Genomic DNA, 15779 nt, shown 5'->3' with positions numbered 1-15779 from the left:
CCCCTCCACGTCACAACACCGCAGCTGAATTCCTTGGTCCAGAAGATAGCCCCCACATCTACTTTGGGGGGGGGGGGGGGCTGCCTCGTGCTCTACCATGCATGTGGGGGCTCGGGCTTCAATCTCTGATCACCGTTGATTTAGGTTAAAATATAATAATTGTGCCCATGATTAAATCATGAGTCTGCATGCTTATTTTAGGTTTTAGAATAGCATTATTTACTTACTTGCTTTTCGCTCTGTGCAGCGCCTTGCGACCTCTGGGTGAAACTCGCTTTATAAGTGTAAATTATTGTTAATAAAACGCATTTGGCTACCCATAGCCTTTGCAAACTGGTTTCTTAGGTTTTCATATGCTACATAGTGCACAATTATACACGTGCAATTCATCACAGGTAAGCCTACACCGGCTACACCTGTGAGTTTCGTGGGTTTTTTGCGTGGCTACGTGGTCAACGGGATCGTGTTGCATTTTAACTTTTTTTTTTGCTGACGATTCGATTGCAGGTGGAGTACAAGTACGACCGGGAGATGCTCAAGGGCTGCAAACTGTCCGTGGTGGACGACCGCAACGTAGCCCACGCTCTGCACGGAAATGAGCTGGCCAGCGAGGTGAGAGCCCTTTCCACACGCCTCTGCAACCCAGTGACGCGCACAAATGCACACGCAGGACGGCGATGTAGAGGCAGCGAGGGTCAGTGGATCACACACAACGTTGTGCAACTCTGTTTATTGTGGCTATTGAGGAGGTGCCATTATGCCAATGGAGAATGTGGTACAGCAATGTGCGGAATAATATCATCTGTCCCTTATATATGAGATAGAGTGTCGCCCCCTCTCACGTGGGGGTCTTCTCCCGGTGGTCCAGTTTCCTCCCACAATCATTTCTTTGCCAATAACATCTTAATATATAGAGGACATCGGAGGTGGGTTTGGGAATTCAGCACCGGCTCAACGCGCCGGCTCTTAGAGAAATCAATTTCGCGTGAGCCAGCTGCATTAAAATAATTATCAGCCACGGCAGAAGTATTGGTCCTACTGTGTTTCAAATCTGCCTTATGCTCACGAACACGGTCCGAGACATGTCGCTTAGTTTCCCCAATGTAACTGCTGCCGCAGATACAGATTAGTTTGTAGACGCCGGGATATTGCATGTCAGGAATCTTTTCCTTCACAGATGGGATCAGATCACGAATTTTATGTACTGTGTTAAATCGGACTTGGATCTTGTGTTTGTTCAAGATTTTGGAAATATTTTGGTTACCCCTGCTATGTATGGCAAGGTGATGGTTTTGATTGGATCCTCAAATGGCTCCTTCCTCACGGTCGGGGTGATGGCTTTGCAGATTCTGGAGTCAGAGTATCCATTCGCCTTGAGAGCTTGGTGTACGTGTTTGAGTTCACTGGTTAGCTGTTCATAGTCGGAGATACATTTAGCTCAATGGTGTAGCGTTTTGATGAGGGATTTCTTCTGGGATGGGTGATGGTGGGAATCAGGTTTTAGGTAGGTGTCAGAATGGGTTACTTTCCTGTAGACAGAATGGCTCATTGAGCCATCTGGTATCTTTTTGATTAGGACATCCAAGAAAGGTAGCATGCCATCCGTTTCTACCTCCATGGTGCATTTGATGGCTGGGTGCATGGAATTGATGTGATTGAGGAATTGGTTCAGAGTCGGTCGGCCATGTGGCCAGATGACAAACGTGTCATCCACGTACCTCTTCCACAAGGATGGGCGTAGAGTGGATGCCTGGATGGCGTCCGTCTCAAACTTTTCCATGAAAAAATTGTCTACAACCGGAGATAAGGGAGAATCCATTGTGGTGCCTTCAGTTTGTTTGTAGAATGTTCCATTCCAGGTGAAGTATGTATTGGTACATCAGCATTCAATTCTTGTTGGACCAAATTTTCAATAATTGCAATTCTATTGGGCACAGGATCTTTGGTGAACAAAGAAACTACATCTAAATTAATGAGCAAATCACCTGGGGACAGTGAGATGTCTTTAATTCATGATACCAGGTGAGCTGAGTTAAGTACATAAGAGGTGGTCTTACCAGTGAATGGCTGCAAGGACTCAGACAAATATCGGGCCAGTTTGTAGGTGGGTGAGCCAATGGTGGAGACGATGAGACAAAGGGGTGTACCTTCTTTATGGATTTTTGGTAAGCCATATAGTCTGGGTGGTCTAGCAGCAGAAGGTTTTAAGATAACCGTTTGGTTTGTTCAATTAATGAAGCTGAAGTAGTGATGATACTATTCGTTTTTGTAACGAGGCTGTTGGTGGGATCTCTTTTAATTTCTGTGTAGCTACCATCATTAAGTAGGTCCTGAATTTTGTTATTATACACGGTTTTGTCTATGATAACCGTGGCATTGCCCTTGTCGGCTGAGAAGATGACGATATCATCCCTCTTTTTCAATTGAGATAACTCAAAAATGCTCATCCTTACTGATGTTGCTGACTGGTATCGTAGCGCTTTATAGGGTTGCAGCGATTTCAGATCTTGTCACGTCTGCAGTGATGTGTCCAAAACCCTTAAGAGCTACATCGACCTGGGCAATGATGTCATTCACTGGTATGTGTTTGGGGGCGACTGCAAAGTTGAACCCTTTAGCTCAAACCGACTTTAGACCATCGGAAATTGGGCTATTACTCAGATTAATAACAACCTTGTCAACGTCTAACTTTTTAATGTGTGGGTCTGATTTATTCATGCAAAGGAGGTAGAACTTGGAAATTAGGTTATCTTTACATTTAGCTGACATTATAGCGGCTGATAAAGCAGTCATGTTAACTACATGTTCCCAATCAGATGTAGACATTTTTTCTGTCAATGTTAAGTGTGATTTCAAGAGTGTCTTGTCTACATGATCTAGTTCAGTACGGAGCAGTCTAATTCTCTCTGAGATCAGGGCAAAGCTAGCCCTGAACAAGATTCGTTTGGCATTGGAAGATGTGACAGCAGCAGAAGTCAGTGTAAATGAGATTGTATTACCTTAGAGTCACGGCATCTCTTCAGAAATGTGAGTGACTCGATCAGATGAGCTTTCTTGTCTCGGAGTTTGTTCAAATATCATATGGTTATGTGGAATCCCTCCCTCTAGAGCTGGTAATATTTTCGTGACTGCAGGAATTAATATTCTATCGTTCTTTCGGTAAAGTCACGTAGATAGAAAACATAATAATACAAATTAAGTGATTCAAAATAACCATTTGATTTCATCCCACAGGTGAAATACAGAAGGAAGTATGAGCAAGTGACCAAGGGGACATGCATCCAAGTCGCCGAGACTCCTCTGATGAACCTGATGAAGCGTGTCACTGATATGGTGTCTCAGGTACCTCTTACCGCCTTGACCTCAGCATCACGTGACAGTAGTGGGCCAGCTGCCACCTGTAGACACAGCAAGAAGGCTTTCTGCAGATGTTTGTCATCTTATGTGGTCACCACAGAATGCTGAAACACTGAAACAGAAATAACAATAGCCTGCTTGGTGTTGACCTCGTACATCAGGTTGTTAAATCAGCAGAATCAGACCCGGCCACTGGATATCAATCGCTCGTATCAGATTGGTGCCAAACCGATATGAATACGTTTGGAAACAAATGTATGATGTAATATTATCGATCACTGTTTACTGTGGGACGTTGAATGCTGGTGTTCTCGTGCACATCCACCAGATGACAGTCAGCAACTCAATATTAGAGTGAAGAACTCTCGTTATCGAACTTCAAACTACCATGATCTGCTTTGAAGAGGATCCTGGAGGTCATTGGCCTCCTACCTGGTTAAATACAATTCATGGATTATGAAAAAGCAGTGTTTCGTTATAATCCACTGCTATGCACTGTGATTCTAGTCAAATCAACTGTAATCAATATAATGTTACCGTTTTATACTTCATAAACATTTTTTGTTGCTTATGTTGTAATAACGAGGTTCAATTGCGCGAATCTGTACGTGTCTTTTTTTCTTGCTCCGAAACCAGAATAAATACAAGGCGTTGAGCGCGAAGATCCTGCCGAAGGCTTCGTTTACGCACATGCCTGAGACACGGGAGACGGTGCACATCAAGGAGGTGTCCAAGATGCAGAGTCATGTGAGTGGCACAGCCGTTGCTATGGCTGCATCTACGTTCGCGTTTGTAGATTGTGGCCTTGTCACGGCGCTTAGGGGAAATACGTTTTTTTGAGAGTCAACGCCGGTGTATATGTGGATTTCAGTGGGACAAAGACTCGGTTATCCGTGCCCACGAACCGAGCACTGGGTAGACAACGCTGCTTGGGCGTGGGTGCGTGCACACTCGCTTCTGTGCTCGCTAGCGCCGCTGCGTGTGGTGATCCTCTCGCTTTTGCGTTTCCGTATGCGCGCCACAGAATACGTACAAGGAGAAGTTTGAGAAGGAGAAGGGGAAGTCGAACTACGCCATGATGGTGGCGCCGCCTGACGTGGCGCACGCCGTGGACGTCGCCAGGAAGCAGAGCAACGTAAGCTGTCGCGCTGTACCCACACGCTGCGCCCCGCACACACACGCACACAGCGCGCACGTGCCTCACCTCTTGTCGCCGAGAGAGCTGGCGGTACCTGTAGCAGCTCTAACCAGAGCAACAACCAGAGCAGATGTCAACCACCGGCCACGTGGCGCAATGGTCGAGTGAGCGGCTTGGTTGGGTGGGAGGGGGGTTGGCTCGACATGTAGTCCCCTCACGGTTGATAAAATGAGCACTCTGCTGCTTTGCGGGGGAAATCAAGAGTGGTTGTCCTTTGGATCGAATCGCCCCCGCATTAGTAATGTAGAATTTACACCGCTGGCTCAGGACTATAAAAGGGAGATAAGCACTGCTGCAGGAAATCACTTTTGCCTTTTGATTTCATCTGTATTCTGGTGGTGTCTTGTGCATTGGTGACGGCTCACTTCTGCTACCAATGTTGACCACGCACTCCGTAGAAACCCAGTGGGAAGCCCATTGAGGTTCAATGGTGACACGTTGCTTGGAGGGAGCTTCCCACAAATATCCCCTTGCCCTTCCATGAAGGCACGTGGCTATCCATTGTGTGATTGTGAAACAAGGCCTCGTGACATTGATCAATCCATTGTAAATTGTATAATGGATTAGCCGACTTTATCAGGCAAAGGTCAGTTACTTCTTCAGAGCATCGACTTCGTTCACGTAAACTACATCTGATACGCTTTAAGATGGCACCTCATTCGTTGAACTTTGCGGAGTGGTCTTGGAGGAATTCTGCGGACAAAAATACATACAGTACATACATAGTCGCTGGCTTACGTAGATTTTGAAACCTGTATTGTGACAATGCGCTGGGGCACTGCTGGTGTGCATTGGAGTCCACCTACCAGGCTGCGGTCTCATTGTGGCACGACCTCAGACTCCTTGGTAGCGTGCCTAAGAGCATGACTAAGAGTGGTAACTATGCCCGCGAATATTTGGGTCCATCAACAAATCTGCACAAATGTGTAAAAATGTTTGCCACTGTGAAATCCTCAGGTATTACTATATTTATTGTTTCTTTAAACATTGTGTTGCACGTTATTTGATTTCTATATTCGACTGATGTGACGTACTCGATTTTGTACGACTCACCATCGTCCATTATCTATCTGCTGCTGGATGAATGCTTTCCCACAGCATCACCATCCCGCGCGGGTGATGCAGCAGTCTATCCGGCTCCTGGGAATGAGCTGATTTCATTGCTCACATTTCCTCAGCGGATGCGCCCCTTCTGGCATGCTACCCTCCTGTTAACATGACGTTTTAAAGGATGCTTGTGCTGTGCTGCTCCTTGGTTACAGCTGAGCTACAAGAAAGATGCCAAGTCCAAGTTGCCCTACACATCTGTGGCTGACCGTCCTGACATTCTGAAGGCCAAGCAAGCAGCAAAGCTGATCAGCGATGTGAGACACGTGCACATCTGCAGTATTCACATTTATATGCATAAATGTACATTGCAATTAATAAATCAGACACAATAGAACGCAATGTATCCGCATTGATGGGTGTGTAGCCTGCACGTTAATGATAGAATGCGTGGTGTCATGGAAAGCACGCAAGTTTAATGGTCATGGAGAGCTAATGTATAAGGTTAAAGTATGGTTTTCTGTTCAGTGTAAAATAACCAGATTTCTGAATTCGCATACAACATCTTGTTAGCATTGTAGTAAGTTGAAACATAGCAGAATATATTTTAGGCTCGTAAAAAAAATCAGAGGCTTCATTTCTTGGAAATGGTTCTAAAACTAGAATAAAAAAAATTGTGACAAAACTAACCGAACCTCATGTGGCTTATTTCCTAAACCGTAAAATTACTTTCTAACGACAAATCCCATGCACAGCTGGTGTTTTCAACCACATATGAGCACATGCCACCATTGACGCATTCATAAGCATTCATCATGCACCTTATTAAATGTACTAATACGTCAAATGTTCACGAACAGTTAAGAAATAAATTGAACTTACCCAAAGCTAGGTAGGCCCCTGTCAGCGCAACATTCGTCGCTGTGCGACTGTTATTGCCGACGTTTGCGACGGCGATGACGTTATGTATGTTGTTTTCTGCTTTAGATCGAGTACAGGGCAAAGGCCAAGGAGGAGAAAGCTCACCCAAGCGCCATGGTGGGACGTCCTGACATCGAGCTGGCCAAGGAGGTGTCAAAGTTGACGAGCCAGGTCCGTCCGCTGTAAAACGCTCGGCACCCACAAACAAAGATAAAGATCCCCCCTCATAGCCTTAACAGACGGTTGGGGCAAGTGCTGTTAGCGAGCAGCTATGAAGGCTGGCACGGCACACGAGGGGGTGGGTGGCCAGCATCACCCCCGGCCGCCTTTGTCTCTACATACACACTTACACATATTTACACACGTGTCAATCACAACTGTGAGGCACACTGACCATGGTGATGAGGTCGCCGGCGTGCTTGGCGAGCCTGAAGGCCGGAGAGTTGGAGGAGTACGTGAACTTACAACACCACGCTCCCTACAAACACGTTTCCAACTGTTCTCAGCACTTGCCCGTGGAGGGCTAATGCCCAAAACGTCAGCTCCACTACGACAGCGGTGAAGCGATTTCATCCGGTGATTGTCCACCATTAGCAGCGTGGGCCCCGTTTTATTCTTGCGTCCGATGGCAATATTATCTCTTGAGTTAAAATGCTCAATGTCGAGCTCTGCTGGCCACAAGAGGACTTCAAGAGAGGGTTCATGTATTTTTTGTCGTTCCTCCTTCGTTAAAGCAGCACATGCTACAGTGATTTTTATTCGGTGGTCCGTAGTTTTGGTTGCGTTGCTGCAATCGGCATGGCCCCAAAAGCTTGTACTGACAGTGGCATTTCTCTTCCCCTGTTTAATTGCATCGTTCGTGTGTGGTCGTGATGCGGCGATAACCAGGTGGAGTACACCAAGCAGAAGCTGAGAGGACACGGAGCAGCATCGTACGATACGCCCATGATGAGGCACCTCAAGAAGATGGTGACGCTGTCCAGTGATGTGAGCGCCACTGCCCAGTTTTAATTGTTTGAGCTGTGCTGGTTCGTAGCTTTGCGTCGTTTAGTTGTGATGGCAATTAAGGCCTATCTTCATAAGCCGCAACCAGCAGCTGGGGTGTAAATGTGCCTTGTTAGATTCTGCCTCTGAAAATGCCGCTATTATCTGGGATGTGAGCCATTGAGACGGTGTTATCAATGTCAGTAAATATGTCGGAGAGCAAGAAAATGCAAGGAGATTAGTTGGTAAAAAATGATTTTTCTTGGTCATAAAAATTCTCTGATAGTGTTGTTTCTTGAGGCAGACGTTCCTGTCTTTGCTAAAACGTCTTCTCCCCACAGCTGAAATATAAGGAGAAGTTTGACAAAGAGGTGAAGGGACAGAAACAGACTGGAGACATGAAGGAAATGCCCACATACAAGACAGCCAAAGACGCCACATCGCTGGCCAGCGAGGTGAGAGCTCAAAGCAACCCATCTAGCCAACGCAAACTATGGCTGTCGGTGTTGAATCAACGTGCATCAGCCAGGTTGATTAATGACCCCCGATTTACTGATTCACCCCAATCCGTTCACCCGCTCATCGGCGGGACAGTCGATGCCCCATCGCTCTTCTATTTCCACCGCACTACTGCTGCTCTTGTCGTTACCGCTGCCGTGAACCTTGCTGCCGTTCACTCCGCGCACACCACAGGTGAAGTACAAGGAGGACCTGAAGAAGATGCACAACCCGGCTTGTGCCGACTCGCTGCTCATTCAGCACGTGACGGGCACCAGCAAGCTGGCCAGTGAGGTAAGCGTCGTCTTGTCTGTTCGCTAAAGAAATCGCTGTACACATCCACAACTATGCGGTCACAGGACTCTGCTGGGTGTCTTACACTCGTCGCGCCTAACCACTTGTGACACGTCGTGCCCGTAGTGAAGTGGAAATCCTCCTGCCTGTGATATTGTAGACCGCAGCACACGTTTAGTACTGTCTTTGTTCTAACCTTGGCACTCTGTGGATGAGATATGTGAAAGTTATTCCCTTCTCAAGGATGTGTGTATGTTGAGCTTCTTTTACACTGTACGTAGCCAACCGTGCTCACCGGAGGTGCAGGGGAAAGACAACAAACTAGACACAAAAAGCAGTTCTAAAGAAATGAGTTTTTAATTTAGATTATTTAAAAGTGCATAGCTCCCAGTGGTGGGGGGGGGGCGAGTTTCTCAACCACAGTTGACTTCCCGACAAAATGGTATTAATTTTACTAACCCCCGGATGAACGATTGCGAGCCGCTCGCTCTTCCCGCCGAGCCACCTGGCCGGCATGTGAATGATTTGTGGTGACATCCTAGTAAGTTTATGAGGAGTGTCCTTTGGTGCGCGCTTGAATTAACAGCGCCAGTCATCATCGCTCACGGACTGCTTGCGCATCACATCCCAGTGGTATATGCATCGTGCATTACCCCACAGGGCCCAGCCGATGTTGCTCGTTAGGACTTCTTGCTGTCAATGATATCACAGCCAGGATGGATTTTTTTGTTGTGTTTTTATTCCCCTTCTGGTCATCTTCACTGTGAATCTGTTGGGATCCATGGTGAACACTGCTACTCATGGATCGCTTTGCCCCAAAGCCAAGGAGAATTCACGGACAAGATGGCTGTGCATAATGGTCACTGCTATTATGTAGAGCGTGTTGATGGACAATAATTGAGAAGGAATTATGTTTCTCACCCAGATGGGAATGTAGAATTGATGTTTCAGCTGGTTAGTCTTCCGAAGGAAATGTATAAAAGGTTACGTAGATGTGAAACACCGTTATAAACAATTGCTATCTTAGAGACTCATCATTGAGTACTGTAGATCATTGTGGGCAATAACATTTATAAATAGACTTACATTCTGTCTCCACATACAAATATAATGTTCTATAGTCATTGGCCTATTGTTTAATAAGCCTGTCTCTGCTGATGAGACCCAGAAAGGCAAAACCCATACAGAATTTTCTAGCATAAAGACTGCTAGATAATATTGGTTTGGAAAGCCAATAGGCTGATGATTAAAATCATGGTCGTTATATACGTGTTTTGACAGAATGGATGTCTGGAAACTTCCAAGACCATTCCAATTCACTAAAAAAGCTACACTTGTCAACGTGGGCATCATTATAATTTTGTTTACGTTGCAACGTTACATTTGGGTCAGATAAGTTTCCTTAGATTTTGTCCCATACAAGTTTGGATCTGACCATGCTCCTCAGTAGCGTTGAAGTAAAATATTCCTCGCCCAGGTTCGTTCCAGTCCAGGTGCTCACGGTTGAATGTGCTCAAGCTTGTGAATGCAGTCAGCTATTGGCTGTGTCAGAGCACTTGCCCAGATCTGTTAAGTTTCTGAGTGTGAAGCCCAGGTGGACCGCATGAGAGAGGTAACATAAACTTTATTGATATTCTTTGGGTCTTTCGGTAAAGTAACGTAGATAGGTTCAAAAGAATTATTAAAAAAACTAGGACGTTTCGATCGCAACACAAGCGGTCGTCATTCACCTGATGACGACCACTTGTGTTGCGATCAAAACGTCGTAGTTTAAATTATTTTTTTAACCTATCTACGTAACTTTACCGAAAGACCCAAAGAATCTAAATTCCTGCAGTCACGAAAGCTTTAAGTCAAGATTTAAACTTTATTGAGTTTAAGTTCTCAGTCCGGTTAACAATTATTGCCCAAATACTATTGTAGAAACTCATTTGATACTAAATATTAATAATCCGCCTTGCTCGAATGAGTACTTTGGCAGTGCTCATCTCCTGGTTACAGCACTGAGTCAAGTCATTGAAATTCCACATTCTTATGGTGAGGGAAAGTGTATCCTTAGGACAACTCCTTTCCCACAAACTGGTAGTCATTTTATCGACTGCAGTGGGGTGATGGACTGAGTCAACTCCCAGCCAAAATTTTACTCAGAATCTTCCGATTGTGAGCTGCTCGCTGTTCCGCTGAGCCATGTGGCCATCTACCTTGCAGAGAGAAATGTAAATCAATGCGTATTGGCTGAAAAGAGGCCTTTTGAAGGGACACCAAAAGTAGATTTGCGGTCTCTTTTCCTGGGTTTCTTCCCTAATGTGATGTCACGTGTGATGTCTATTTCATAGTCGTTTGCTTTGACTGATAACCAAAGAGCAAACCGATTTTAATAAGCAAATCCAACGAGACCTTGTGATGTGCTCTTGCTCCCGAGCCTGACAAGATTTATTTCAGGAGCCTGGTGGGTGTAAATGCCCCGTGAGAAACTGTTTCGAAGGAGAATTAATGTTCACATTCGTAGACAGTAAGAGTGTGTGTCCGCCCAGCTTGAGCCAAGCTGGTGTTGTGAGAAAAATCTCTCCGAGCGGTGGGAAAGTGAACCGTACTTGCTGATCTACAAAGCCATGTTTTAATGACCAAAACTCACCCACCGCTCCATTGTCCTCCATCAACCGAGGGTCACTTCACTGGCGATTGTTCAGAGCCCTTGCCTGACATTAAACAAGAGGGCAATCTAATCAAAATGCACACCTCCATAGCAACTGTGATAGTCTGTGTAACCTCGATTGCAGAGTGAGATCAACCTCGTTTTCCATGGTTATTCCTGAGGAGGGCTAGCTGGCTGAAACGTCTATGGTTTCCTCTCGGAGATGAAAATAATCATTTGTGCTTTTGTTGTTTTGTAAATAACCCACCTGGCTACAATCACTAAAACAACGGTATGCCACGGCACGTGACCAATACTTTTCTGTTGCTTCAACAATTAAGCATACATTTGCAGAGAATGAAAGAGCCTTTGTAAAGGTGTGTGTCTTTAAAAAAAACACTCTCACATAAACTGCGAGATCAACTCCGAATGCATAAGAACAAACAGCACACCATGTAGAACTCACGGTGTACGTTGGAGGTGCCTGAGTGGCTCAGAGCGTTGAGGCTGGCACCACTAAGACCGTGGGTGAAGCCTGGCTTTCAGCCACCCTCGTTTAAAACAGGGTTCTCAAGTGCATTAGGTGAATTGGCCTCGGCCTGGTCACCAACGACTGCACAGAAGCCATCACACACACACAGAGTAACATTTGGCTTGCCCTTGATTATGGCTACACTGCAGCTCTGTCACACTAAATAAATTATCTCACAGCAGAGCCTGTGGGAGGGTGTGCCTCCTCACGTGTCAAGGATTTTTCGCAAGTCCTGTGAAAAATCACTTCCAATGAGCCGTCGTGTGGCATGTGGGATGCACGTTCTCTTTGTCATGGCACAATTATCACACATTGGGGGGAAAAATTGGCAACATAACAAAATAACTCAAGTTACATCTTGATAGCAGCTTTTGATCCTCATGGCACCCCTCTGTTTCACATTATTTGCCAGACCACTGATTACTCTACTCACGATTGCACCAAGGGTTGCTGGATTAACGTTTGCGTAAAGGAGGCTTTGAATAATAGTTTGTGTACAGGGGCCTTGGTTTAAGAAAAGGCGCCCTTGAAGAAATCAAGTTTTGATTGATTGATTTCCAAAAAAATCACAGTTACACATTCTTGGTGGATGAAGACTGAGGCAGCGAGGAGTGCACCTCATTGTGCTGCATGCAGTGGTGCTGCCGCCAAATGCACGATGCCGATCGCTGTAAACGCTGCGTTGGGAAGGGTGTGCATAAGAGACGGTGCCATACACACACCTGGAGTCTGGACTCAAATAACCCCGTGTGCCCATACAACACCCCCTTCTGGATGCAACCTCACCCCAACGTTTTTCCACTTCACAGTTTTATCAGACGTCGCTGTTCTGACATTTCCCCGTCATGCACACCACTGTTTTCCACCTTGCTATTTTATCTTTGTATAATTTAGTTTAAGGTGACAACAGTAACAACAAGCACCACACGTTGCATAACTCAATTTGCTTTTCCCGTACTCGGCAAGTGCACTTCAAGACTGACTTTCTCAATTCGACTAATGTCTCGGCTTGTGCACTTTAACAACGAACCATTAACCCTACGTTTTCTCTCTAAAAGGTTCCGTGTTTGTGTCCTCATCCGTTTCATTGTTTTCAGCTCGGTTTTTATATACAGTTACAATCAATGACCATCACAGTAGACATGTCTATAGGAGTAACAGATACACGTTGTGAGGATGAAGCAGTGTTGCCACGCCTTATATAATTATAAGGCTGAATAAGCAAAATGCCTATTTTAAATTACAAAAGTAAAACGAACAATTGAATGCAACTGTGAGTGTCTGATACAAAACTCTTGAGTAATATGGACAGAGCTAAATGGAAGTAGGCCATGATCGCCCACGTCTTTGGAAAAGGACACGGTACATAAGGAGAAAGATAAAAAAAATAATACTGGTGTATATATGATTGTCACAATAAGCGGCTTACTTGAATACAGGATCAGCCATTCTATACAGACAAGACAACTTCAGTCGAGATTAACAGGTCAGATATATGTGCAGCAAAGAAAAGACCATTCAGTGTGCCGAGGAGAAGACATCTCATGATGATGCTGACAATGTTGATAGTCATGAATATTATCCACGTTCTATCGACTGCTGGATATAGGCCTCCCAAAAGCCTTCACCATTCATCAAAGTCTGTTGTGTAGCCTTAACAGACTTTTGTGGTAAGTGCTGTTAGCGAGCACCTATGAAGGCCGGCACGGCACACAAGCAGGTGGACGGCCGCCGTTGTCTCCCCAGTAGCAATGTTTTATACACCGCACCAGGTACTCATTTGAGGCCGAGTCAACCTAGGGGAGGCTCAGGATCTGTTCAGATAAATTATCGCTGGTGTTGGTGGCCATGAGCGTCGCTCTGTCTCCATGGTGGAGCCCTCTCTGGCTGCCGCTCAGTTACCAGTCAGCTATGGCGGTCGGCTGAGAACGTGAAATAGAAATGGTACCAGAGTGACGGTTAACACATTCTCAAGCAGGCCATGAGGGAAGGCCGTGAGAGATTTTTAAAGCAAGGAGAGGATGTTTTGTTGGTAAGAAAGTCAGTGGGAGACCAGTTTGAGTCACCCATGAGGAGGTATAATGAGGTTAATTGTCAAAACTAAATGAAGTTTCTGGACAGAAACATTTTACGTAAACTTAAGTTGTCAATGTTTAGGATTCATATAGCTCATGGCAAATAGAGTTGCAGGAATTACATTTTAAGAAGTTGTGCCACAGTAAAGTGAACATGGGCAGAGTGATGTGGCTTCAAGGTTGAGTCATTGGAGAGACGACATTTTTACTTGTGCACCACAGTAATGTATTTATTAATATGAGTAATACAGTAGTAGGTTAATTACCTTATTGTTTGAATGGCATTACAGGTTTCCTTCGCTTTATGCAGGTTTGGTTTGCGCAATTTTGCCTATATGCGGCTAATCTATTTCTACCCAAAATTTGCTCTATTGCGGTTTGAATTCACCCAGATGCCGGATATGCCAGGGGTCGGCAATCAAAATAACAATAAGTCATTTTTCATAATTCGGTAAAAAAAAACTCAATATAATCAAGAGCTGCAATGCATGTGGTGAATACGAGACGGCGGTGCTTAATAAATAACGTCATGAGGTAGTTCTTAATGCGCCTCATGCGGCTCCAATGCCGCAGGTTTCCAACCCCTGTCCCATGGTAAACTGGAATTCCATGGTGAACTGGACTTCCATGGTAAACTGGACTTCCATGGTGAACTGGACTTCCATGGTGAACTGGAATTCCATGGTAAACTGGACTTCCATGGTAAACGGGACTTCCATGGTGAACTGGACTTCCATGGTAAACGGGACTTCCATGGTGAACTGGAATTCCATGGTAAACTGCACTTCCATGGTAAACAGGACTTCCATGGTTAACTGGACTTCCATGGTAAATTGGAATTCCATGGTGAACTGGACTTCCATGGTAAACTGGACTTCCATGGTGAACTGAACTTCCATGGTGAACTGGACTTCCATGGTAAACGGGACTTCCATGGTAAACGGGACTTCCATGGTGAACTGGACTTCCATGGTCAGGGGTCGGCAACCAAAATAACAAGAAGAGCCATTTTTTCCGAATTTCAAGAGCCGCACCGCAGTCCTTCGTGTGTACTGTGTGGACTGTATCCGCTACTCAGCAGGCAGCTGTCTCGTGGGGTTTCACTTTGCGCACCCTTTTTTTGGAACGCATCTATTATAAAGGGAGGGAAACCTGCAGTTTTACTTCAGCGAGAAGTATCGGTCACCTGTCGGGTGATTAAATACGGTTTCGCGAGTGAGTCGGCATTTACCCTCCGTGGGTTGACACCGCTGTGCATGTGCTGATTGTCCACTTCCCCCGCTCAGTATTGTTACAAGAAAGTCTATGAGGATAATAAAGGACATTACATTCTGGTGGCCGATTCGCCAGAGCAGATACACCTGAAGGAGGCGTCTGATCTTCAGAGCCAGGTAACAAGTGCGCGCGGGTGCCGTGCGGCGCCGTTTCGCTTCCTTGCCCCGTGAGCACGTCCACGCGTTCGCGTGCGGTTCCCTACGGTGCGCGTGTGCGGTGTGAATTTTGTTGTTGTTGCATTTCAGTCCACGAACCCAGATCAGGTTATGATCTGAAGTCGGTACCACCAGATACAGCGTGACATTGTATTCTCTCTCCTGCTCCCGGTTCTCTGAATTACCTTCTTACATTTCTCCCCAGTTTATCCTCCCCTTGGCCGACGTAACGTTTTTGTTATGATGTGTACAGGGTTGTCCAGAGATTTGGTGATCCACAAAAAAGCCTTACACAAATATTACATTTTAGAGGATTGAATGGTAGTCACAAGGCATCTGGACCACCCTGTACATTGCCTTGAGTACCGAGTACAAAGTCGCCTTATAAAAGTAATGTATTCGTTATGATTGTTCAATTCGTGGTTCAACACTTTTTTACGTGGTCAATAACATTGAATTATGTGATACCATTTGAAATGAGTGTGGTTATTTAATAATTCACCAGTATTGGCAGTGAAAATGAATTGGTGCTACTGTAGGACTCGTACTGACGCGACAGCTTCTTTGTCTTTCTCGGTTCTTTATTAACTCGTATAGTTTCACATCTCCGTCGGCATCACTCAATGTCCCTCCGTACTCTTCAACTCACAACTCCCCATTAACATCACTCAATGTCCCTCCGCTCGCTCGCTCCGCTGGCTTCGCTCGCTCACCCTCTGCTCCTCTCCTCCAGCGACCTCCCTCTCTGCTCTCTCGCTCTCTCCAGCTCGGTCGCTCTTTGTTCTCTCTGCCGTCCCACTCCGTCGTA

General features: G+C 45.6%; 1 protein-coding gene across 1 annotated transcript in view; it reads left to right on the top strand.

Moving 5' to 3' along the window:
- NEB (nebulin) overlaps nucleotides 1-15779 on the top strand; it is a 212268-nt gene that overhangs the window by 158235 nt on the left and 38254 nt on the right. Inside the window, exons 115-124 of the mRNA XM_078603725.1 lie at nucleotides 508-612; nucleotides 3235-3342; nucleotides 3994-4104; nucleotides 4382-4492; nucleotides 5818-5919; nucleotides 6590-6694; nucleotides 7412-7510; nucleotides 7849-7962; nucleotides 8201-8299; nucleotides 14828-14932. Coding sequence (XP_078459851.1) covers nucleotides 508-612; nucleotides 3235-3342; nucleotides 3994-4104; nucleotides 4382-4492; nucleotides 5818-5919; nucleotides 6590-6694; nucleotides 7412-7510; nucleotides 7849-7962; nucleotides 8201-8299; nucleotides 14828-14932 — 1059 coding nt within the window. The remainder of the gene's footprint in view (nucleotides 1-507; nucleotides 613-3234; nucleotides 3343-3993; nucleotides 4105-4381; nucleotides 4493-5817; nucleotides 5920-6589; nucleotides 6695-7411; nucleotides 7511-7848; nucleotides 7963-8200; nucleotides 8300-14827; nucleotides 14933-15779) is intronic.

The sequence above is a fragment of the Lampetra planeri genome, chromosome 21 (genome assembly GCF_965212315.1).
Source record: "Lampetra planeri chromosome 21, kcLamPlan1.2.h2, whole genome shotgun sequence".
Classification (NCBI taxonomy): Eukaryota; Metazoa; Chordata; class Hyperoartia; order Petromyzontiformes; family Petromyzontidae; genus Lampetra; species Lampetra planeri.
The sequence above is the reverse complement of the archived record's forward strand: the minus strand, read 5'-3'. Positions and strand labels throughout refer to the sequence as shown.